We start from the raw sequence: 25,126 nt of genomic DNA, 5'->3' as shown, positions 1-25,126 counted from the left end.
GAACATGACTGGGTGGAAGATGGCTTGGTGGATGGGGAAGAAGGGGAATGTGAAGAATGTCAGGAGAATAGAATGGGAATCAGAAAGAGAAGTGGTGAGCTGGGAAGGTGTAAGAGGGGAGTTAGAAAAACTTTTGGATGCAGGGGTTTTCTGGACCAAATGACTTCAGAAAGAGGATGGGGTTGGGGGGAGGAAGAGGAATGATTTAGCACGTGGTAGAGGGTTTAGAAAGAATTGGAAATAGGGAGAGGTTGGGACTTACTGTCAGCACTGAATTTAACCTTCCAAGGAAGAGAAAGCCATGGAATTGAAACCAAGGTCTAGCTCTTGCTAAGAGTTGCAAGTGGGTAGAACACTTTTACTCACTCTGGAGTGGTCCTTGACACAGTGCTTAGCACAGCTCTGACCTCACTCAGAGAAATAAGACTGATCTTTTCAAATATGTGGCATCATTTTGAGCAGGTTTAATTGTCTTTTAAGAAGGTTGATTTGGTTAGATTTGAGAGGACAAACTGTAGGACTCGACGTCACGCGTCTCTCTGGGTAGGGTTGGAACTCTCCCTGATGCAATGCTGAGGGAGCAGGGAGGGAAAGTAAGAGTAATCAGATGTTCTCAAAATACCAGGTACCCATCAAGTCCTCAACTCATTTCATCCTCACCCACTCTGTGACTTTTGCTGTTATCTCCACTCCAGATGGGAAATCTGAAGCTTTTTTGCTAAGAAGGCCTGAGCTCCCAGTGGACCTGGTCTTTCAGGTTTTTTGGAGTGGTGGCTCAGAAGGTAAAGAGTCGGCCTGCAGTGAGGGAGACCCACGTTTGATTTTTGGGTCAAGATCCTCTGGAAAAGGGAATAGCAACCCACTCCAGTGTTCTTGCCTGGGGAATTCCAAAGACAGGGGAGCCTGGCAGGCTACACCCCATAGAGTAGCAAAGCATTGGACATGACTAACACTTAACCCAGTAGAGAATGCATTTTCCATCCAGCTGCAGATACACACACATTTATAACAAAAACAAGTTTTTCAGAACTACACATGCCTTTTCTATGTGCAATGCAGAGAGATTCTATTCTATTCCCTTCCTTTAATTAATGATCATTTCAGTGAAGTAGATTACCACCCCAACAAACTGATGAACCATCAATTGAAGTTTGAAAAGCACTCACCCACAACTTGTCCTAATCTGATTTTATCCCTCCAATACCAGTCCTCACGGGTAAACTATGAGTTTTTCCATTAGAGTTGTATAGCAACTGTCTTCTGTTCTTCCATCCATCCCTCCTTCCATCCATTCATCCAACTATCCTTCCATCCATTCTTCCAATAAATGTTTGTTAGTGTGCAGAAGTGGATCTAAGGTCAGGATTCCCCATGACAGGGAAACTGTGCTATCTCATCAGCTCTCTGCCCCAAAGATAGAAAAGCTCAACTCATCAAACCATGGAAAGAATCAGTAAGTGGCAGATACACACCCCAGAAACACCCAGTGGGGCCATTAGAGATGGTGCCAGAGCTAACATCCTTGGACATAATCCCCCCCATCAGCATGCCCCATGAAGGAAAATCTTCCTACAGATAACCAGTCACAAAGACAAAAACATGCAAAAATCGGAAGTGAACCAGGCAGTAGCATTCGGAGATGTCAGTACTGAAGTATGCTGCAGTACAAAAAAAAAAAAAATGGGTCAGGTTGCCTGGGAGGCAGGTGAGGGAGGGGAAGAAACCTGAAATCAGGAACCATTCCTCAGCACTCTCTTCCTGCTTCTGAATTTATTGTGAGTCCTGCTACCAGGAGCACAGACTGTTTAAAATCACACCATTTGCCTTGTTTAATTTTCTTCTGCAGCCATAAATATTAACTAAGCTGAACCACAGAGAACACCATTTCAATCCTTTCCCTTCCTGAAGACCATCAGCAATTAAGATCCACAGCAGTTTAAGTACTGCCTGGTTCTTTAAGATCTGCCCTGGGACATCCACTTTTTATTTTTTAAGTTCAGTTCAGTTCAGTCGCTCAGTCGTGTCCGACTCTTTGCGACCCCATGAATTGCAGCACGCCAGGCCTCTCTGTCCATCACCAACTCCCGGCGTCTACCCAAACCCATGTCCATCGAGTCGGTGATGCCATCCAACCATCTCATCCTCTGTCGTCCCCTTCTCCTCCCATCCTCAATCCTACCCAGCATTAGGGTCTTTTCCAATGAGTCAACCCTTCGCATGAGGTGCCCAAAGTATTGGAGTTTCAGCTTCAACATTAGACCTTCCATTGAACACCCAGGATTGATCTCTTTTAGGATGGATTGATTGGATCTCCTTGCAGTCCAAGGGACTCTCAAGAGTCTCCTCCAACACCACAGTTCAAAAGCATCAATTCTTTGGTGCTCAGCTTTCTTCACCGTCCAACTCTCACATCCATACATGACCACTGGAAAAAGGACAGATTTATTCAGTCTTGGCAATGGCAACCCACTCCAGTACTCTTGCCTGGGAAATCCCATGGATGGAGGAGCCTGGTAGGCTGCAGTCCACGGGGTGGTGAAGAGTTGGACACGACTGAGCGACTTCACTTTCACTTTCACGCATTGGAGAAGGAAATGGCAACCCACTCCAGTGTTCTTGCCTGGAGAATCCCAGGGACGGGGGAGTCTGGTGGGCTGCCATCTATGGGGTCACACAGAGTCGGACACGATTGAAGCGACTTAGCAGCAGCAGCAGCAGCTTATTTTTCTTACCTAACACTCCTGGGCCATGGGTGTTCCCAGTTTGATCCTTTTCTTGCAAATATGATCTTTGCATCTTCAGCAGACTCACTCATTTTCTCCAAACCAAGAGGCAGAAAAATATACGTTTGATCATAGGAGCAGAAATACCATGTGCAGCCTGTCATCTACCCAGTGGCAAAGACTTCACTTTTCAATATTTATTTACTTAACATTATTTAATGACAAAAAGAGAAGAAATAATTGTTAAAAAATAGAGGAAAATATAAAGTGAAAATGGCAAGTCTTCTCCCTAGCCTTCCAAGTCCCATCTTCTGGGGGAGTAATAGTTAACAGCCTTGTGTGCAACTTTTAAACCTTTTCTGTGCATAGAGTCAGAATTATCTTTACAAAAATTAAATTACCCCAGTCCAATGAGTATTTAACCTTTCATCATAAAGTAGGTATACTTTCTACATAATTTCAGAGAGATCTGTGTCATTCTTTTAACAGTTTCTTAATGTTCCACAATTAAATTGGGTAAGAATCTGCCTGCAATGCAGGATACGCAAGTTTGCAAGTTTGATCCCTGGGTCAGGAAGACCCCCTGGAGAAGGAAATGGCAACCCACTCCAGTATTCTTGCCTGGAGAATCCCGTGGACAGAGGAGCCTGGCAGGTTACAGTCCATGAGGTTGCAAAACAGTTGGACATGACTTAGGGACTAAACACCGACAACAAATGGTTTATTTAGCCTTATTCTTTGAGAGTTACAATCTTGGACATATTGTAGATCAATCACACACACACACACACACACACACACACACACACACACACACTGATACCGATAACTGAAAACTCTACCCGTGAGTGTTTTCTCTTTCCCATGCTTCTGATGACTTCTCCCTCAGAAAATATGGTGATACGGAAACAATTCAAGGTTTGGATCAAATGTCCCAGGTTGGGACAGAAGGGCTGGGTGGTCTGAGGCAAGCCCTCAACATCTCACTCCAGTTCCCCAGGGACAAAGGGAACTCCCACCTGTGAGAGGGAACCTTGGGGTTTAAGGAACCCTGGAGTTTGGGGAACTGATGCAAATATTACCCCTCCCACCATGAAGATCCTGGTCACTTGGGGGCCAGTAAACCTGAGGAATAAACATAAAGAAAAAATTTTTACTTGTAGTTCTAAATTAATGGCAACCCACTCCAGTACTCTTGCCTAGAAAATCCCATGGATGGAGGAGCCTGGTAGGCTACAGTCCACGGGGTCGCAAAGAGTTGGACACGACTGAGCGACTTCACCTTAGCTTACCTTACCTAAATTAAGCATAAAAAGGGGAAATTAATACAAAGAAACAGGGAAGAAGAAAAAAAGGCTTCTTCCAATTTCTATGTGACCACAAAGCCTGGGGAGGTGGGAGCAACACAGAACTCCCACCAGGACCAGATGGTCCTCATCATTAGCATCCACTTAGCACTTTATTTTGAAGACTTAGAGGGATGACCTTGCCAGGTTTCCTCTTAAAGGGGAGAGCTAAAGTCTCAGGATTTGGGAAGGTACAGATCTATTCATGTAGAGTTTTCTGGAGAATATTAAACAGCATTGATCATTTGTTATATGATGCAAAACAATACATGCGAAAACAGCATCTCGAATCTCTATTCCTTTAGTATGACAGAGGCAACTTATGGGGTGATGTAGCCAGCAGGGGTGAAAGAAACTACAAAGTAAGTTTGTTTTTTATATCCAGCTCCATCCAGGGATCTCAAAGCAGCTGAATACAGTGTCCTCCCCCAGCTTTTTCACTCCCAGCCCTTACTGCTTTAAAATCAAACATATTAAGGACTTGATCTAAAATTCTTGTTATGTTTACATTGGTCTTTCCATGTGCTTTTGTAAGTATAGTAGAAATAAGAAGAATCTGCCCATAGGAGTAAAGAAATACATTTACTCCTTTTTAGCAGTTCTTACCTGGAAAGAAGGAGTGCTTTTCAAAAGGAATGACTTATTTAAATTCCCACAAGGGGAAGATGATCTGAGCTCTAATTACGGGTGCACATTGCAAATAGAATAAGCACTAAAGGAACAGCTTGAGTTTTTACACTCTTCTCACCTTAGAGACTCACACTTAAGTTTCTAAACGTTTCCTATTATACATATTGGAAAATATTTGGGTGGGAGCAAGAGAAACAGTGTATTTCCTGGCGAGGGGTGGGGGGCGGTTAATTCTGGCGTGTCTGCGGGTTCAGACTGCATTACTCCTGCTCTTGTTCTTTTTCTGGAGCACCGGCCAGGCGGTGCTAGTTCGGCATCGGGTCAGCGTCTGTGGAAGAAAATTCCCAGTCCCGGTCGCCGCCACAGGAGACCCAGGTCTTCCCCAGGAGGAGGACGTGCAAACTCCATTTCAAACTCGATAAACAGGAATCTCCTTGTCACTTTCCTTGGAACTATCTTGCTACTTAAAAATACACACTGGGATCAGTGATGAGGTAGGGGGATGTTTAGGAAAAGGTCAGAGAGTGCAGCGCCAGATTCGCCTGGAGGCAGGACCAGAGAGTCCTCTGGGCTCTCTCGCTTTCCGAGAAGAGCGAAGGGGGAATCTTTGTGATGCAGCGTGATTGCAGGTGACGCTTTGTTTAGACCACTTTCCAGTGCTCGGAAAATGACAGCTTCCAAATCACAAACTGATCATTGCTGTAGGTTCCCACTTCTGCCTTGTCAACCAGGGAGGTCCCAGGAGAGGCGCTGCGGGAGGTGCGGGCTGCAGACAATGCCGGGTGGGGGCGGGGAGGGGCGCCGGGGAGAGCACGTTCTCCACGCCCCAAGCTGCGAACACGTTCCGAACCCTGGGAAGGTGCGTACTGCCTGCGGAGACGGTCCGTGTGGCCGGAGCAAGTGGGAGGGGAGAACCCACTGAAGGTAACGATGGACTTAACACTCCACATTTCATCAAGGCCCAAACCACCACTCTGCTCAGGACAGAAGGGAAGATGACTTAGGGAAGCGGGGCTCTTCCAGCCTTGGTCTTCGGACCAGCCTCCACCGCACCACCTGGAAGTCTGTTAGAATGCAAACTCTCAAGCCTCGCCCCTGACCAACTGAATCAAAATCTGCATTTTAACAAGATCCCCAGGGGAAGGTTATGCACATAAAAATTTGAGGGGTGGTCCCAGCCCTGGTTAATTACCCGGGCCCCAGTGGGTCACAGTGGCTGTAATAAGCTAACCCTCCCTGTCAAACGAAGCTCTCACTTTTCAGGAAGCTCTGCAATCCTTCCTCTGGAAGGACTCTTGGAAATAAAGTAGATGAGAAGTGAATACAGACTTGTGTATTACACACTTGCATGTTCTCTCTCTCTCTCTGTCTCACACACACACACACACACACACACACACACAAACACAGGGCACTTCTCAAGACAGCAGGTGCTCCTTCTGGCTTCCTCTCAGAGCCAGAACCCCCCTAGTACCTGTAGGATGGAAAGTTGGTACTCGAGAGAGATTACAAATGGTAGCGGGACTGGAGTGGCCTGCCATATGCCCATGACTGGTTACTTTCTGCTGGCATTATACCATCAGGCTGGCTTCAGAGGACCCAACCCTTGGTTCCCCCATCAATTCTGGGTCAACACAGGCAGTGTACTTCACCCGAAGTTTGCATGCATCCCTGCCAACAGGTCAGTTAATTCAGAATGGTGACAGGTAGAATCCCCTTTGGAATGGGGTTCTTGAAAACATAAGCAGATTAAGTTCTGCTGGAACCCATGGCAGAAGAGGAGAAGAAGAGGAACAAGTAGAAGAAAATGACCTCTATAAGCACATGGCTTTGTCTACAGTGGTCATGGCTGCAGTCTCGCCATATGTAGTATAGGAGTTACTCATTAAAGTAGTTGCTGAATGGACCAGAAATCTATAAACTCCTCTTCATCATCACTGCTTAAATATGAGAGCAAGTTGGTTCTAATTTTTTTCTGTTTACCCAGAGCCCCTATATCACTCTGAGATGGAAGGCAGAAGCAAACAACCACCTAGGACTCAAATCCAGGCCTTGCTAACCTCCTTCTGATCTCCACTTTCCTAAGAAGGAATGCCCAGGTCTGATTCTTCAGGTGCATGATGGATTCTCCATGACCCCCATCCTCAGTTAGGTCTATTGCTGGCCTTTTGGGCAGGAATAACAGACTACCTCCAAGAATAACATCTAAATGTATGAAAGAGCTCACAGGGCCACCAATATAGATACATCTAATTTAAGCACCCCTTAAGAGGAGCTTATTCTCACTCACACTGACATGTTGTTACTGCTACTCAAAATTGTCATTTCTTTATTTTTATCTCTTCCGATTACTTTAATTACCTGCTTAAGAGTCCCACATATAGAAATGTGCCAAAGCCTCAACAATGGTAGACAGGATGCCAAGAAGATACTAGAAATATTCCTCAGACGCTGGACCTGAATGGGCAGATCATTGACCTTCTCCACAGGCCTACAAAGATGGGAGTGGGGTCGACAACTGCTCAACCTGACCACCAAGGAAGCTCACAAAAGATGCACAATGCATAACTGCATCCAATCATCCAAACAGCTATCAAATTCTACATGCACCAGAGAAAGAGATGTGAGTACCAAATTCATCCAACGGGATCTGTGGACAGAGCCTCATCCCTCCCTGGCACCAGGCTAGGAAGTCATTACCTGGGATTGGCATGCAAATCGGTTCTCTTTCTCCCTTAACTCAAGAAGGGCACTGACACAGGTCAGAGAACATAATACTGGTTTGTTTTCTGAACTCAAATCCTTGTTCCCTTCTTCTTGCATAGGTGAGAACTGAGTGAATATAGTGTAAGTTATTTTGGTGAAGTTTCCATGACATCAAATCTAATATTCTTATTATATATTTCACTTAAAATAATAAAAAATAATGTCATCATAAAATAATAGTTTATTATATAAAATGATACAACTATACTGCAGGAAAAATATAGATTGAAGAGATAATCCTACCACCAAACACAACCAGGGTTGCTAGCAACATATTTATCTTATTTTATCATTATTTATTAGGACTTATTTCCCATCTTTTCCTGTGAATCTTTCCCAAAAGAGGTAGATTGTGTGCATGTGTATAAACTTACTGTGTATAAACCTACAGTGTCATATCTTGCTTTTCTCTCACTTTGAAAATCACTTTCTTGTGTGTGTGTGTGTGTGTGTGTTTTCACATAAATCTCCTTTGAAAGATATTCTTTGCTAATTATCTTTTCAACTGCCCTCTCTGTAAACAACTGGGATTTTGGCCATCAAAGAACTAAGAAAGCTAGCAAAAAAAGTATCTGAATGTTCAATGCCAAGTAGATTAATTTTGATAGTCTGATTTTTCTAAACGTAATTTCAGAAATAACAACCCACAGAAAATGAAATGTTAATTACAAACTTTGACACAACTATATGCCTCTTCTTTATTAAGACTTGGGACTTAGCCTGAAAATGCCACCATGAATGAATAACGGAGGGGTGGGTGTCTGATTTCCCCCAAACCAAAGGTTATTTGGAGGTAAAATGTGTATTTTCACAAGATTTTGCTAAGTCACCTTTCTCTGTCTCTTCTGTTTCAACCTCACCTGCAGATCTGTCTGGTAATGCACTAAATAAAGCAAGGGTCCTCAAACTCTGAGATCTAATACCTGGTGATCTGAGGTGGGAGCTGATGTAATAATAATAATAATAGAAATAAAGTGCACAGTAAATGTAATTTGGAAACCATCTTCACCCACCCTGGTCCCTGGGAAATTTGTCTTCCATGAAACCAGGTCCTTGGTGCCAAAAAGTTTGGGGACAGCTTCCCTAAAGCAAGGCCTGTCTCGGTATGTATTCTCCAAAAGGCTTCCAGAACCGGAATCTTGACCAGCCAGAAGTGCCCGCCCCACCACCACCCTTTGGCATTTTATGTGTCATCGCTTTGGGAAGTTAAGTTCTGTTTGTTGATGTCCCTTCCCCACTGGCTAGTTTCACATGATGGAGAGCCACGGGGATGTAGGAGTGTTGCTGGAAATTTCAGGGAGACCGGAGGAGCCCCAGATTTGAGTCTGAGTCAATGCGCTGGGGCAGCACCCGGAATAAAATCAGCTCGCGTTAACCCCTAACCTAGTCGTCGATTATAACGCGACTTTTACGGAAACCCGGCAGCGCCGGACAAGGCCGGGTAACAGGGGACACCGGCAAAGGAAAGTTTTGCAGGTTTCAGTCCTCCTTCAGATAAGGGGGTGGGGGGAGATGTGGAGAAACATCTGTTTTCAGCCCCAGTTACCCGCGAACTTTTTTCCTGGAGAGAAGCTCCCGGAGCAATTTACAGCATTCCAGCCCGAGGCTCTCGTGCCAGACGCTCTGAATCAACCTTTAGAAACTCGAGCTGCCGGGAAGGGAAGGAACCAGAGTCGCAGGGGTGGGAGCGCCCCCTCGGGCCTCGGCGCGGGGACCAGCGGCGGGCCGGCGGAGTGAGCGTTCGCTCTTCGCAGCATCAGCCGGCCGCGCTAGCCTTTCCCGGGGAGGGTCCCCGCGGCCGCGTCGCCCGAGCTCCGCGGCGTCGCCACAAGCGGCGGAGGCAGATCTGGGTCTGTGCAGAACTTCGGAGAGTCAGAAGAAGCGCCAGTTCCACCTCCAACCCCCGGCGGAGGCCTTTTCCGGGAAACTGCGAGACACCGTCGGACAGCGCGAGCGCCCGGGTCGCGGGGTTAGGGGCGCGGGCGTCTGTAGGGCTCGGATCTATCCAGGGGCTGCGTGACCAACAGGGGGAGCCCTGTCACTGCGGAAGCCGGGGACCCGGGGCCAGGCCACCCAGGGGCGCGCCCTCCTCCCCGGGGCCGCGCTCTCTTCTGCGGGCGGAGAGGTTTCCAGAACCAAGAGCGAAAAGAGAGGAGTGGACACTCACATAGACGCACATACTAGGTTAACCAGGACGCTCGAGCTTTCCATCTCCTGCACCCCGGAAAGCTGTCTGTCGTTTCTCCGGTATTACTGTCTGATCTACTGGCTCAAACGGTAAAGAATTAGCCTGCAATGCGGGAGACGTGGGTTCGATCCCTAGTTCGGGAAGAGCCCCCGGAGAAGAAAATGGCAACCCACTTCAGTATTCTTGTCTGGAAATCCCATGGACAGAGGAGCCTGGCGGGCTACAGTCCACGGGGTCGCAAAGAGTCAGACACGACTGAGTGACTAAGCACACACACTAATGAATGTGAGAAGGGCCCCCGCAGGGAGGAGGAAGGCTGTGTGTGTGCGTGTGCGTTTGTGTCTGTGTGTTTCAGCCCTGGGCCTGCGCAGAACGCTTTGAAAAACAGGCCAGTGCGCGCCGTCTCTCCCCAGCCCTCTGGAGAGTGGTCAGGTAGTTTCCACCCACACTCAGGGGACCGGTGAGAGATGCCCAGGGTCTGGTCCCTTCGGCTCCCCCGCACATACCAACTCTATGTGTGCCTACACCCAGGGCACTCCCAGGCTGTACCCAGGACCGCCCTGTCCCTCTTGGGGTCCTCGCTTTCGGGGAGACGCAGACGTTGGCTGTGGGGAACCCTTCCCCGGCCCTCGCTCAGCGGGTACATTAACGCCCTCTTTAAGAATTGGTCAGACCAGCAGTGCCTGCACCTTTAGCTCAAAGCGTTGCAGGCCCCAGCGCCCTGGAGTAGGGGGAAGGGGTAGGGGTTGACCCAACCCCCTGCTCTGCTCCTGCCCTCTGGCCTGACCCTCACCCGGCCTTCTGCTCTAGATGCTCTGTTCCGTGCCTGCCACCTCGCTTCTGTCTTCGGCCACCACTCCCCACAACTCTGGACAGGTGGGCCAGGTACCCACTGTTTTCCTTTCTCTCTCTCTCTCTTTGGGGTTGAGGGCTCAAGGCTGCATCCTCACGGCCCAGCTGGGTTTTAGAATCAAGAAAGTGTGTCCACCTCCAAACACCTGTAGTAGTATTCCCTACCCGCCCCCCCCCCAAATCTGGCTCACTGAGGTCTCCGTAGCTAACCCGTAACAGATGATCATTTGAACTGGAAGTTGAATCGAAAATAAAAGGACGACTATGGTGCTAGGGTTGCTAACTCTCATAAAACAGCTCCTCGGGAAAGCGGACACCACAGAGCCCCTCCTTGGGCGGATTCTTTTTGCCCTAATATTGATTCCTTAATTCCCTTCTCTCCTCTCGCCTCACCCCTCACCTCCGGCCCTGTTTGTTTTAGTTACGAAACGCTGTGGGCACCTAGGTTGTGGCTGAAAAGTAACCTTGAAACACGCCGTCCTGTCAGAGACAAATAGTCTCCCAACCGTCGCAGCTGCTGGCGGGGCCGCTTGCACCCTGCGCCCGGAGCCGGGACAGTGGGACGGGGCTCGTCCTCGCCAGCCGCCCAGTCGGGCCCTGGAAGCGGGGCTCGGAGAAGGCAAAAAGCCGGGGCGGCGGGAACGCAGGCCTTCCGTAGCCGCTCTGGGTCTTAACGGGAGTGGCCTCCCAGCAGCAGCGGCTGGGGAGTTCAAGGTGTGTACAGTTTTGCTACATAGGACAGCGCTTTGCAAACTGGCTCTGTCACCAGCTGGCTGTTTTGACAAGGAATGAGCCCTGCGAGCGCAGAAACCGGGATAAATAAATGCGGCTTTGATAAGGCTCTGCGGAGCCTCAGCGGAGGCCGGACGCGCCCTCGGACCGACATACCAGGCTCCCGGCGCAAAGAGACCGGGCGGGCGGGGGAAGGGGTTGGTGGTGGGGGTCAGAGCCCTGGGCCGCTCCACCGGGTGGCCTCCTCTCGGGTCCCTCCTCCCGCGGGGACGCTCCGCAGACGAAAAGGGGGGCTGGACCCCCTAGGGGCCCGCGTCCACCCTCTTGGCTCGCGCGTCGCGGCTCCGCGTGCGGGAGTGCGGGGCGGCTGAGTAGGGGGGGGAGCCCCGGGCAGGTGCGGGGCGCAGGCCGGGGCTCCCTCTCACCCAGGTGTGAGCTGATTATTCAAATGGGCTGCCCCGGGTCTGGGGATTGGAGGCCCGCGCCGGCGCGCCGCGCTATATCACCAGCCGCCCACGTCACTGCGGCACTTGTCCGCCGCGCTGTCCACACCTCCTCCCCCTCCCTCCTCCACCCCTTCCTCCTCCTCCTCCTCCTCTCCGCCCCCCCACCCGCCCCCGCGCCGCGCGCTTCCCGCCGCCTTCGGGCTGCTCGGCACTGCCAGCCTCGGCCTCCACCGGGCAGCCCGCGAGCGCGGCGGCGGCGGGCGCTCCGGCGGCGGGGCTCGGCTCCGGGCCTCCTCCTACCCCCATCCCGCGACCCAGCCCTCCCGCCCACTTCCCACCACCGCCTCCGGCCGGCCGAGGGAGCGGGGCCGAGAGACAGAGAGAGCGAGAGGGAGGGAGGGGACCGTGCCTCGGCCGACTTTTTTTTTTTTTAAAGGAGGGTGGGGGTGGGGGGGGTGATTGCCAGTCGTTTGTTGTGGCTGTTAAATTTTAAACTGCCATGCACTCGGCTTCCAGTATGCTGGGAGCGGTGAAGATGGAAGGGCACGAGCCGTCCGACTGGAGCAGCTACTACGCCGAGCCCGAGGTAGGCACTGGGCTTTGCCGGGGAAAGTGGGGTGGCGGCGTCTGCCCTCGGTCCCAACCTCGGGACCGCTTCTCTGGCCGGCTCCCGCCCCCCCCGCGCAACACCACCCCCAACACCACCCCAGCCGCTCGGGGCAGCCGCCTTTCCCACCCTCCTTCGACTCAAATGGGTCTCTTTTTTTTATACGACACACTGTTAGCCTTGAGATAATATTAACTTTGTGATCAAATATTGACTTGCGGCGCCTCCAAATCCTCTCCGTGGCCGAGCCACGCACTATCCTAACAGAGTTGTGTTTGGCAGCGCGCGGCTGGGGAGGGGTGGGAGGTCGGCCGGCGAGGGGGTGGGGAGCTGGAGAGGAGAAGGTGGGCAGGAGTCGGGGGCTGGGGTAGAGAAAAAAAAAAGGGTCGAGGACGAGGCGACAAAGAGGAAGAAAGTTTGTGGCTGCAGAGCCCAGCCGCTAGCAGTTCAGTTCGCGGTCCCCTCCCCGTCCGCCACTCAATGTCTCAGGGTGGCCATAGACTCCGCGCGGGAACCGCGTCTAGGTTCCCCTGGGGCCCAGGATGGGGTCAGGGAGGAAGGCTGAACGGAGAGGACCCTGGGATCGTCTCCGCGGGAGACCGCCCGGCGCCGTGTCCCACAGGTCGCTGGCCAGGGTCGGAGGGGGCGTCCGAGGCAGCGGCGCCTGCTCGGTGTACTGGCTTGAGAGTCGGGGAGATTCTGCAGAGGGGAGATGCATTTGGGGTGCCTGGCTCGGCGCGCTCCTGGAGACCCCTGCTGTAGAATCTGAACAGGCGCAGGAGGGCTGAGGGGTGGCCACGAGCGCAAAGCCGCAGCCCCCGCGCCCCCTCTCCGAGAGCGATCGCGGCGCGCTCCGTGTGACATGGACGCTGGGTCGGGGCCCGGGCCGGGGCCACACGAAGGCAGGACTCCCTGGAGGTCTTCCTGGAGGCGGGGGCCTGGGCTAGCCCGATGGCCAGGTCGGGGGTGGGGAGTGGGGGTCCGGCCAGCCGGCCGGGCGCTCTTCAGCCGCGGTGCTAACGCTGTGCGCCTCCCTTCGGGCTCTGTCCTCAGGGCTACTCCTCGGTGAGCAACATGAACGCCGGCCTGGGGATGAACGGCATGAACACGTACATGAGCATGTCGGCGGCCGCCATGGGCAGCGGCTCGGGCAACATGAGCGCCGGCTCCATGAACATGTCGTCGTACGTGGGCGCGGGCATGAGCCCGTCCCTGGCCGGCATGTCCCCCGGGGCGGGCGCCATGGCCGGCATGAGCGGCACGGCTGGGGCGGCCGGCGTGGCGGGCATGGGGCCGCACCTGAGCCCGAGCCTGAGCCCGCTCGGGGGGCAGGCGGCCGGGGCCATGGGCGGCCTGGCGCCCTACGCGAACATGAACTCCATGAGCCCCATGTACGGGCAGGCGGGCCTGAGCCGCGCGCGCGACCCCAAGACGTACCGGCGCAGCTACACGCACGCCAAGCCGCCCTACTCGTACATCTCGCTCATCACCATGGCCATCCAGCAGAGCCCCAACAAGATGCTGACGCTGAGCGAGATCTACCAGTGGATCATGGACCTCTTCCCCTTCTACCGGCAGAACCAGCAGCGCTGGCAGAACTCCATCCGCCACTCGCTATCCTTCAACGACTGCTTCCTCAAGGTGCCCCGCTCGCCCGACAAGCCCGGCAAGGGCTCCTTCTGGACCCTGCACCCCGACTCCGGCAACATGTTCGAGAACGGCTGCTACCTGCGCCGCCAGAAGCGCTTCAAGTGCGAGAAGCAACTGGCCTTGAAGGAGGCCGCGGGCGCCGCGGGCGGCGGCAAGAAGGCGGCCGCCGCCGCCGGGGCCCAGGCCTCGCAGGGTCCGCTCGGAGAGGCGGCCTCCGGGCCGGCTCCCGAGACTCCGGCGGGCACCGAGTCGCCCCACTCAAGCGCCTCCCCGTGCCAGGAGCACAAGCGAGGGGGCCTCGGGGAGCTCAAGGGGACGCCGGCCTCGGCGCTGAGCCCCCCAGAGCCGGCGCCCTCGCCCGGGCAGCAGCAGCAGCAGGCCGCGGCCCACCTGCTGGGCCCTCCGCATCACCCGGGCCTGCCACCCGAGGCCCACCTGAAGCCGGAGCACCACTACGCCTTCAACCACCCCTTCTCTATCAACAACCTCATGTCGTCAGAGCAGCAGCACCATCACAGCCATCACCACCACCAGCCCCACAAAATGGACCTCAAGGCCTACGAACAGGTGATGCACTACCCCGGCTACGGGTCCCCCATGCCGGGAAGCCTGGCCATGGGCCCGGTCACGAACAAAGCGGGCCTGGATGCCTCGCCCCTGGCCGCAGACACCTCCTACTACCAGGGGGTGTACTCCCGGCCCATTATGAACTCCTCGTAAGAAAACAGCGGCGATCCGGCTAGCCTGGGACCCAGATGGGAGAGACAGGAAGTGGGGTGGAGACTCTGAGGAAGGGCTGCTGGAAAGGTGCAAGGGAGAAGAACCCTTCACACCCTGCCCCGCCCCCCCACAGAGATCTCTCCTCACCCTCTGCAGTCCTTCCCTCCCTCACGTGGGCCACACTGATGTCTGTCCTCCTATATAAGGAGGGAGAAAGAAAAAGCTAAACAGTTAAAAAAAGAAGAAGAAGAAAAGCCTCAGTTTCCACTACTGTGTAGACGCCTGCTTCTTTAAGAACCTGCGAATTCTTGACTTTTTGTTGTTGTCGTTCCTCTTCATTGCTGTCGTTGCAGGGAAGTCTTACTTTATTAAAAAAGAAAAAGAAAAAAACACAAACTTTTGTGAGTGACTCAGTGTAAAACTATGTAGTTTTAACAGAAAACAGAGTTGTACTATTGTTTTAAAAAGAGAAAAAAAATAATGTAAGGGTCTGTTGTAAATGCCCAAGAAAAGAAAAAAAAAAAGCATTCCCATTCTTGATACGGTGAAATCCAGGTCTCAAGTCTGATTAATTTATGGTTTCTGCGTGCTTTATTTATGGCTTATAAATGTGTGTGTTCTGACTGCAAGGACCAGAGTTCCACAAATCTATATTAAAGTGTTATTGCCAGTTTTTTGCTTTGAATCTTCAAGATTTTTTTCCTATGCCTGATTTAAAAAAATAAACATATCCGGGATTTAAAATTGAGGGAGGGAAATCCTGACTGGTTGCAAGTTTTATTTGGGGGGAGATGGTTGCCGCTTTATCAACATTTTATTGTTAACATTTTCAGACAAACTTGAATGAATTTTACAGTAAACAGACACATACTCATTGCTCAGATCCTACAGTTCTCAGCTCAGTATACTTGTTAGACTTTGTCTGACCATCTATCCACACCTCCATCAGTCCACTTATGTTCCTAGATGCATTTCAGAGTAAATTACAGACTTCAGTATACTTCATCCTAACCACTCCAGCAAGGACATCATTAATGGAATTCAACATTGTTCAAGGTTACTTTTTGAATTTTGAGTTTAACTTTACACAAAATGAAACTCAAAGATCCCAGGTGAACCATTCTGGGGGTTATGGGGTTGATGCAGGTTCATCTCCAAAGCCTGGCAAAAACCACACACCATATCCATGTTTTCCAGCTGGGCCATGTGAAGGTGAAATGTTGTTGACATCTCTTACACCCTGGGGCTGGTTTCTCTGGGAGAAAAAAAAAAATCCTGGATTTTCCGTGGTTTTTTTTGTTTTGTTTTTGCTGTATTCCCAATCCTTGGCCTATCTTCACAGGGAGTCCAGATTGGACTTGCAAATTCCAGGTGCAGCCCTTTCCCTTTTCATCTTTGCCTCACTGCACCCATTCACCTTTTCCTGGAATTGGGACTCTACCTGGATTCACAACCACAGGCCTCTGTTTATGATCCACCACCACCCCCATCCCACCCTCCACCTTCACTTAGGTGTTCTGCACAACCTTGGTAGAACTTGCTGAAGCCCAGAGGTAGTGGGACTTCTGGAATCATGCATTTGAGCATTTGGTCTGGAGAAACAAAGGACTTGATCCTGGAAGTGATTTTAAAGGGATCTCGGAGTTCTGATGGAAATCTTTAAATATAGGTATATTGGGGAATAAGGCAGAGGTAAGACAGTGTCTGGCATGTCTGGTCAGGGGTTGGATTCCAGGGGTCTGCAGGTTTACGCCCTACCCTTCAAACTCCTGGGACCTTGCCAAGTGACCTGTTAGCAAGCCAGGATTAGAGGGCCAAGGGGATGAGTGGGTATGCTGTGATCCTTAAAGGAAAACCTCAAAGCATAAAGAAATACCCAGAATAAACTCTTACAAATCACACTTCAAAAATAGCCTAGTGGGAGTAAAATCAGGGCCAAGGAAACCTCAGAGGCCAAATGGGGGTTGTGTGGGCAGAATGGGCTCCGCTTTGGTTTTGCCAGAGGCATCTGCTGGCCTGCCAGCTGGCCAGGCTAGGGCAGGAGCCAGTAGGCTCTAGGGGCCCCTGGAGACTTGGGGTCATCCAGAGCACAGCTAGCTTGCATAGGGTGAAAATTTCTGGAGTGAGAGGCCAAAACTTTTGGCCTTGGGTTTCTAAGCCCAGGCTCCTGGGTCCGGACTAGATCTCTGGGCTTCTTGACAACCCAAACTGGGAGTGACCCTGGCAGTCGCCCGAAGCCTGGACACCGCCTGTCAGATTGCCCTCTGCCACCTCGCGGGATCTCTCTGCTCCTCAAACCCTGGCCTTCCCACGCGCTTGAGGGGGGTTTGTCCTCGCCTCCGCCTCCCGCCTCCAAATCCCTTTTTAACATGCCACATTGTCCCAAAGAACACAAGGAAGAGAAATTGGGGAGGGGGAGGGGGGATGGAGGGGAGGAGATGGGGGAGTAGGCGATTCGGAGGCCGCAGCCAGCAATCAGGGCCGTCTTTCCCCCTGGTAGGGACACACACGTCGTGAGCCCAGTCTGAAATGTGTTTCATTATCACATAAAAGGCTCCTGCGGCGAAGGAGCCGAGAGGCAGGGCCGGGGGCCGAGTGCGGGACAATAAGGCCTGAAAGCGCTGCCCTAACCTGCTATGTTTCCTATCGCACGCCTATTGTGCGAGGGTCGTTTTAAACTACTTAGCGCGCCCCCCTCCACTGATCCCGGCAGATAAGATATAGTTCTGTAGGAATATTTAAAAAGGATGTCGGGGAGCCGGCCGCTCCGAAGGCTTTTCGGCGCATCCTGAGTCTTTCGGCCCCCTACCCTCTCGCCCCAGCCCCTCCTCCCGCCAAGGCCCCCAGCTTAACTGGCGCTCACACTGCCCTCCGCCCGCGTCCCCCAACTCTGCGTAGTAGGGTGCAGCGTCTCTTTTTCCCTCCCTCGCCCTCTCTTTTTCTTCCTTTTCCGCGCGCGGGTTTAAGCAACCGTGATCTGTGAATAAACAGTCAGTAAACAACCGAAAAAAACATTCTAGATCCGAATTCCAGGAGGGTAAACTTTCCAGGCCACGTCACACTTCAGCAAATTTGCACAGATATTATATTGCCCCCCTCCTTTATTCTTTTTTTTTTTTGCAGGATCCCATTGTACTTAACTGAATTTTATAACGCTGATCGATATCTTGGTAAAATATTCATTTTTAAACTAGCGGGCAGTGAAATCTTTGCTTTGTGTGCTAAAGTCAACAGTCGCTCGGTTTGAGCTCAAATAAATGCGGGGATGCCTCGGCTCGGAGCAGTCGGCCGCCTCCCTCCGCGCGCTGGACGCTCTGCCGCCGCCGCCCGTCCGCCCGCCCGCCCGCCCGCCGCACCACAGGTAGGGAGTGCGCCCCCAACTCCCGTCCGCGCCCTCCCCGCCCCCAGCCAGCCCCTAGCCCTACCCTGGGCTCCGAGGCCTGAGGGGCAGGGAAGGAGGGAGAAGCCAAGTCAGAGAAAATCCGCGGTTGGGGAGGTGGCCTTTTTGCCGGGAATTCTGAGGATGTTAGGTGTTGGGGGACCCAGAGTGAACCTGGGTCCTGCGCACAGCTGGAAAGTTTGGCGGGGTCCCGAAGCGCCGGGAAGCCACCGCAGGCTCCCGCAGCCTCTCTGGGCCGGGGATTCGATCCGAGGGCCTCCTGTCGTCCTGGGGCAGTGGGGAAGCGGGGGTGGGAGCCGGCCTGGGCCTCAGAGGTGGGGGCGGCGGGAGACGGCGCGCTGGTCCTGGGAGGCTGCAGAGTGAGGCCCGAGCGTGGGTTCCAGTGACGCGGAGGCCCAGCGGCGATGGGGGCTCCTCTGTCCAGGGAAGTCCGAGTTCTCGCCGCGAGCGCGCAGGGCCGCAGGAAGGTCCGGGAGTCTCGGGGCCACTAGCCGGTTCCAGGAGGGAAAGGCTGAACCCGGCCGCGGGGCGGTTCCTCGACCACTCCCCCCCGCGCTGGCCCAGGACACAGGGTTTGGAGGGATCGGACAGACGGTGTCGCCCCACGTCCCTTCCCCGGGCCTCTGATGGCGCCGGGTCATCGCTCCCGGCATCTGTCCCCCGCCTAAGGGAAAGCGCCCACTCGGAAAACTAGTGGCTCCAAGGCTGCCAGTTGACGCTGCAGGACCCTCGGCTTTGGAGAGCAGGGTAGAAAAGGTGTCTTTCCCCTGGGGTCTACCAGGTGCCCCTCCCCACTCCAAATCTGCATTCCGCCTGGGGGTTTGCTTTCTAAGGCTGGGTGTCTGGCTCGTTGGAGGCTCGCGCCGGCTCGATCAGTTTGGTATTTCGCCAGGACGTAGGTCGCGCTAGGTCTCGGACCCCCGAAATTACCCGCCACCGTAACTGGAAAGTTTCTTCCCTTCCCGCCGCAGTCACCCAGATCTCAAACCCAAAAGGCCAGAAATCGGTCCTGATCATTGGCAGGGTCAGTTCTGTGGACACCTCCCCGTGTAGGGAGCCTGGGCGCCCGTCTCCTCCTTCCCCCGTCCCCGCGGGGCTGCATGCGCCTTTGTCCACCGCGCCGGAGGCCGGCTTGGGTGCGCGCCTGCCCTGCCGCGCTCCCAGCCCGGCTTCGATTCGCGTGGCTGGTTATCTTCCCTGAACGAGACGGGTCGCCTGCGGGACACACGCGAGGCTAATCGTTTTTAAATAATTAATGCCTCCCCGTTCCGCTGGTAATGCGCGGCCTCGAATCTGTCAATTACTTGTCATTAGACGGTGTCGCCCCACGTCCTTTCCCCGGGCCTCTGATGGCGCCGGGTCACCGCGCCCAGCCCACTCCACGACCGAATAAAAAAGGTGCCTGGCCTCTTAAGAGCCGGTACGGAGTAGCCGCGGCCCTTAATTCAGTGTTTTGAAAGAAAGACCCTCGCTGAAGAGATGTAATCTTCCAAATGGCCAATTTAAACGCCTGATGTTTATCGCCCGCGTTCTCCAGGCTTTATACAGGGAAGCCGGTCGTCAGTGCTTTGGGGGCCTTTCAATGTGGGGAGGCCTGGGGCAGGGAGAGGCTAGAGAGAAAGCTCATTGTTGGGGGGGGGGGAGTAGGGAGAGGGTGTGTTTGCTCAACAAGGCACCTGGAGGTACCTCGGGGTAACTGGTTTTCTCTGGGGCAGCACACCCTTCTGAGATCGGGGCTCTGCAGATCCTCTCCACCTCGGGCCGGAATCTTCTGAACGGTGTTGCCCAGAACTCTTCAGAACGTAGCAGGGCCTCTGGGAGTGGGAATGTCCCCCTTGTGCTAGGAGGGAGGAGGAAAAATCTGGGCTCGCAACTCACCCCCGCCATGGACCTAACCTAACTACGGCCAGTGTCCGCAGACTTACAGACACTGAATCCCACCAAATAGAAGAGACTCCCTCATACAAACCCCACTGAGAGCCACCAACCCCACAGAAGAGCAAGATTTCAGACTCCAAAAGCTTCTGCCCGGCCAGGGACCCAGTGGACACCAGCCTCGGCTACAGCACCATGGCAACCCAGGCCGCCCAATGGTTGGTGGAGCGAAATTACACAAACAAAAACACAAGGAAAAACTCTCCAAAAGTTTGCTGCTCCGTTTAATTACTTATCAGTTGCTTCCTTTCCCTGTCAAATGTTCTTTTTGCAGTAAACAGATATCTGAGGGTCTCAGAGCCTTGTATGCCCCTTTCGAAATGAAAATAATACAGTGTGTCCACAGTACCCCCCCCACCCCCAAGCCCACCACCCCTTGACTGGAAAACCAGCTGGCTCTCCACTTTACAGAGGTCAGCCCACAAGTTTCTTACAGCCACTACTCCCAGGACTTGGTTTCCTCTGAGAAGAAGAAAAAAGAGAATGTGGGCTGGAGGGAAAGATCCTGAGGAGGGTGGGAGAAACTATTTTAACATGGATGGGGAAAGGCCAGTTGGTACAGGCCTGTGTGTCTGGCCACCCAACCCACCCATCTCCGTGGGTCCTTGGCTGCTCCTGAGACCACATCTTTTCTCTGGGCAGGCACAAGAATTGGGATTTTTTTTTTTTTTAGAAATTCCTTTTCGATGAGATGCACTGGGTATGGGCAGCATGTTACAGGCACCTCTGGAGACAAGCAAACAAAAACTGCCAGGAGTAGATGGTGCCCCTAGTGGTGCTCAGTGGGGTCCCCAACTCAGTGGGGTCCCCAGCTCCTGGCAGGCTGCTTCTCCCTTACACAAAACTCCCAGGGAGAGTGCTGCTCCCAGCACTCCAGGGGCTGCCTTGGAAGCCTAAATCCTGGGGCATCTTCCTCATTCTGTTCACAGCCTTCCTGCTCCCTCTCTCATCCTTTCTCTCCTTTCTTCTTTAAAACAATCCTGTGTGTCCCCCCTCGTCCCCTCCCGCCATTGTATTTGTTGATGACCTAACACGCTCACACCAAAAGCCACACACAGAAAACCAACAACTGGGATGGGAGGGGAGACCAATTATGAGTGAGGCTAACAAGCGGGGAACACCCAAGTTGAGGCCGGCTGTCTCCCGGGAGACTGATGGAGGCTTATTTTACAAGCTGTCATTCCGCCCTGGTCCCTATTGCGGGACTGGAGGTGATCCCTATTCTCCCCTCCCCCAGCCCCTGCACCCTTGGGGTTTGTTCCAGAGTCTTTGTTCATCCTCTGCAGAAGGTGCTGAGGACACAGGATGGTGTCATGAGCACATCTGCACAGCAGTGTCCTCAGTTTTTTACCTTAGTGGCTGTTCCTCAGAGCTCCATGCTCACTGCCAACAAAACACTGGTCAGATGTCCCTGTTACACATATCCCTGCATCCCTGCCAGGTTCCCATGAGAAGGCATCGAGGACTCACTCTTCACACACACCTCTTTCTCAAAAAAAGGTGAGCAATTTCACTGGCAGATAACACAACAGATAGTCCTGGTGCTGGAAAAAAGTGACACAAATTAAGCTGCATTCATTTATGTAAAACTAGAGGTTCTCACATCTCATTAGGGCAAGTGCCTGGTGTTGAAACACTCTTTAAGCTACTCAGAGGCACTGATATTCCCCGCGACGCCAGGATGCCTTGCCAGCAAGACCATATTGTCTGAACTTAAATATGTCAAATGAACTGAGAGGGAAAATTTGTGCATCATAAAGATAGGTGCATAAGGGGGAAATACCGGGGTATGATGTAGATGAAAACTTTGGAATCAGAACTGTTTGCTGGTTTTTAGTTCTACTTGCTTAAATGGTTCCACTTCTGCTCACTTAAATGGTTGAGGACTAGATTTTCTTCCTAGGTAAAACAGCTTTTCCATGGTTTCATCTCTTGGGGAAAAAAGGTAAAACACAGGTTTCAAGAACAAGCAGGAACGCTTCTGGACCAAGGTTGCTCATGACCCCAGCAAATCAAAATAAGGGGGTATGTGGGTGAATTTCAACTTATTTCATTAGAAATACAGCCTCAATTCATCATCCCATTTCTTTTCACAAAGCAGATGTAGTTATATAATGGGTTTTCTTGAAATGTTGGCTCACATAAAGAAAAGAATGCAACTCTTCATCTGAAGACTTGAGTGTTCAGAGTGCCTTCCTGGAAAATAAAGAACAACCTTGGGAAGTGTTTGACGGAGAGGACTTGGGAGGAGCTAAGGTGTGAAGTGGGAGCTAGGGGCTGGGGAGGGCAGATGATGAAGGAATGACATTTTCTGCGGACGACCAGGGTGGATTGTCAGCCAGGACAGGACCTGGGTCACAGGCGGCTGCGTGTGGAAGCCAGAGGCTTCTTTAGCAGAGAGATCAAAATGCCAACCTGTGCACTCTGCTCGAAAAGAGACGACCCTCCACTTGAGCTTTCTGCTCACGTTACCTTCTAAAGCCCAGTCTAAGAAATTTAAAATAAAGGACACCAATTTCACTATGTATCTTCTATTCAGTCTGCAATTCTGAGCTACATGAAACTGAGCTGTTTACATACAGAAAGAAGTTGCAACTTCAACAACTTGCTGGCAGAGAAAATTTACCCTCTACCCAAAAAAAGATGAGTGCATTTTGGGGCAAAACTTTCTACCATCTTAGTGTTTCTCTCATGCCTGCCCCAGCCCCTCCCCCTCTTTTCTTGATCACAACTGTGCTCCATCCACCATCTCTGAGTGGGGTCCCCTTCTGTACCACGCACCAAGCTAGGTGTCTTCAATGAACATGACCTCATTTAAGCCCCCCTATCCTCAGCAGCTGTCAGAATTTATGGGTGATGGGCCCAGGCAGAGAGAAATTAGAGAAGGGACTCCAATTTCAGAGCTCAGCATTGAATCCAAGTCTTTTACTTCTGTGTTCTTTCAACTTTTCCTGGTTTCATGTGATCTGGGCTCAAAACTCTCTGATTCTAATGCAGTAGGAGATCTGTTTTCACTAGGACCCCCAGATTTTCAAAGTGAGTTGCTGATGGTAAGCAAGGAGGGGGTTGGGGGAGGAGCCTCCAGTGTTAAAAGAAGGCTGGAAAGGCACAAGAAGATCTCAAGGAGAGTGGGCTTGGGCACTTCTTGGAAGGATGGCAGAGACCCTCCCAGCGCTGTCCTAGAAAGAGTCTCCTTTTCTTTCTTGGAGTTAGAATTCCCATGCGCCATGGGCCCAAAGCTGACCAGAGGATCAGTCAGGCCTGGACCATGACTCCTCCCCATTCAAGCTTTGGGAGCCCACAGGCTAAGGCTGGAAGGGAGAAGAAGGGCAGAGAATCGGCAGCTAGATGACTCTTGCAGTAGGAATAGGAGAGAAAATGCCAGAGAAGAGGAAAATGTCAGGAGCAGAAACAATAGCTTACGTATAGACTTAAAATCATCCACAGACAAGGTGCCACCTGTCAGTTCTACTCCTTACTAGGAATCTTGATCAGGGGCCTCTGACCTCCCTCTGACCCACACCTGGTGGACCAACAGCCCAGGTGACGGCACAGCTGGAATGTACACTCTGACCACAGCTGGGCCCCTGCACACCCTTAGCCCAACGCAGCTGTGCAGGCAGCAAGGCCCCACCCCCACAGCCACCTCCCACCACGTGCTTATAAATGCAGATCCGGTAAACACCTGCCACTAGGTTTGGCCCAGAATGGGATGCTGGAGGGGTGAGGGGATGACTGGCCTGCTTCTATCCCAGAAGGAGACTGGGACCCCACCTCAGTAAGCCTGCAGTCTGGGGGCAGAGTGCCACTGCAGCGGAGCTGCACACAAGCAAACGGGTATGCAAGCCAAGGATGGCTGCTGCCTGCTTGTGCCAGGCCCTCCTGGCCTGGAGGTCTCCTTTTCTTTTCTATTTACTGGAAGATAAGTTCCCAGACTGTTTTAAGTGGGGTGGGACTTCCTGCAGACAGGGCCTCTCCCCTTTGGGGATTCCAGGGGAGATTCTGGACAACAGAGTCCTAAGACCTGCTCTGCACCCAATGATGTCTTGGGTGTGGGGATGACCAGCCCTTGGAAATAAATAGAGCTCTGGATTAAACCAGTCTTCCCACTCCAAACTGATAATGGAGGCGTTAGACTGAGATGGGGAGAAGGGCAGAGTTATACCACGGTCAGACCAAGCTCTGGCCAGACCAGGCGCCTAGACTTCTAGAGAGGAGGAGGAGAATGGAAACTTGGAATCTGTAGGGGCGAGCTGGGGGCGGGGGTCTGATCTGCATTTTATCCTCCTCCACTTTAATCACCACTCCCCTCCAACCAGCCGAGTTTGCCAATTAAAGGCCAATCTCTCTTGATTTCTTTGCTTTAGAAGGACATTTCGATTCACCCAGGCAGACAATTAAATCCCCTTCTCGCCTTGCCCTTCCCAGAACTCAGAACAAGATGCCTCCGTATCTCTTGCCAGCATCGAGCTGCAGGAAGGAGTTGATCTCAGGTGCTAACCTGCGGTTATCAGGATGCCAGACTCATTTAGGGGGCTCAGCTCCAGAACCTGAGACGATCCCTTCATTGATCCTGGAAATCGCTGTTTAGATTTTGCCCTTGCTCAGTAAACAACTAAAAGTAACTGCAGGATTTCTCCCTTGGATTTAACGGAATCTCTCTCTCTCTCACACACACACACACAAACACACACACACACTCCCCCCACCACCCCCGAGTTAAGCTCCTGCTCTTATTAATCATGAAGGGACAGTGGGACCACAGTCTTTATCTGTGCATGCTCAGTGGCTCAGTTGTGTCCAACTCTTTGCGACCCCATGGACTGTAGCCCACCAGGCCCCTCTGTCCATGGGATTCTCCAGGCAAGAATACTGGAGTGGGTTGCCATTCCCTTCTCTAGGGGATCTTCCTGACCCAGGGATTGAACCTGCATTTCCCCAAGTCTCCTGCGTCTCCTGCATTGGCAGGCATTTTCTTTACCACTGAGCCACCTGGAGCACCCTCAGCTCTCCTCCCTAAAGCAGTTAGGTCTTTCAGGGGGTGCTACTCCTTCCTCTGAGAACTAACATCTCCCCCAAAGGACACAGCCTCCCGTGTTCCTACGTCTGTAGCGAAAGCTTCCTACTGAGA

General features: G+C 52.4%; 1 protein-coding gene across 1 annotated transcript; it reads left to right on the top strand.

Annotated features, from left to right (window-relative positions):
* The first annotated feature begins 12,182 nt into the window (after nucleotides 1-12,182).
* Nucleotides 12,183-14,660, top strand: FOXA2 (forkhead box A2). The gene is made up of 2 exons (XM_081558822.1): nucleotides 12,183-12,269; nucleotides 13,344-14,660. Exons 1-2 carry the CDS (start codon nucleotides 12,183-12,185, stop codon nucleotides 14,658-14,660), a joined length of 1,404 nt encoding a protein of 467 aa, XP_081414948.1.
* Nucleotides 14,661-25,126: the final 10,466 nt, after the last annotated feature.

Source organism: Giraffa tippelskirchi, chromosome 13 (assembly GCF_054371585.1).
Source record: "Giraffa tippelskirchi isolate mGirTip1 chromosome 13, T2T-mGirTip1v1.2.pri, whole genome shotgun sequence".
NCBI classification, from domain to species: Eukaryota; Metazoa; Chordata; class Mammalia; order Artiodactyla; family Giraffidae; genus Giraffa; species Giraffa tippelskirchi.
The sequence above is the reverse complement of the archived record's forward strand: the minus strand, read 5'-3'. Positions and strand labels throughout refer to the sequence as shown.

What these genes read in the sequence shown, in the direction of transcription:
- FOXA2 (XM_081558822.1), top strand. Translation starts at nt 12,183, where the DNA reads ATGCACTCGGCTTCCAGTATGCTGGGAGCGGTGAAGATGGAAGGGCAC. An exon ending in GCTACTACGCCGAGCCCGAG is followed by an intron (nt 12,270 to 13,343) that starts GTAGGCACTGGG and finishes CTCTGTCCTCAG; the next exon opens with GGCTACTCCTCGGTGAGCAA.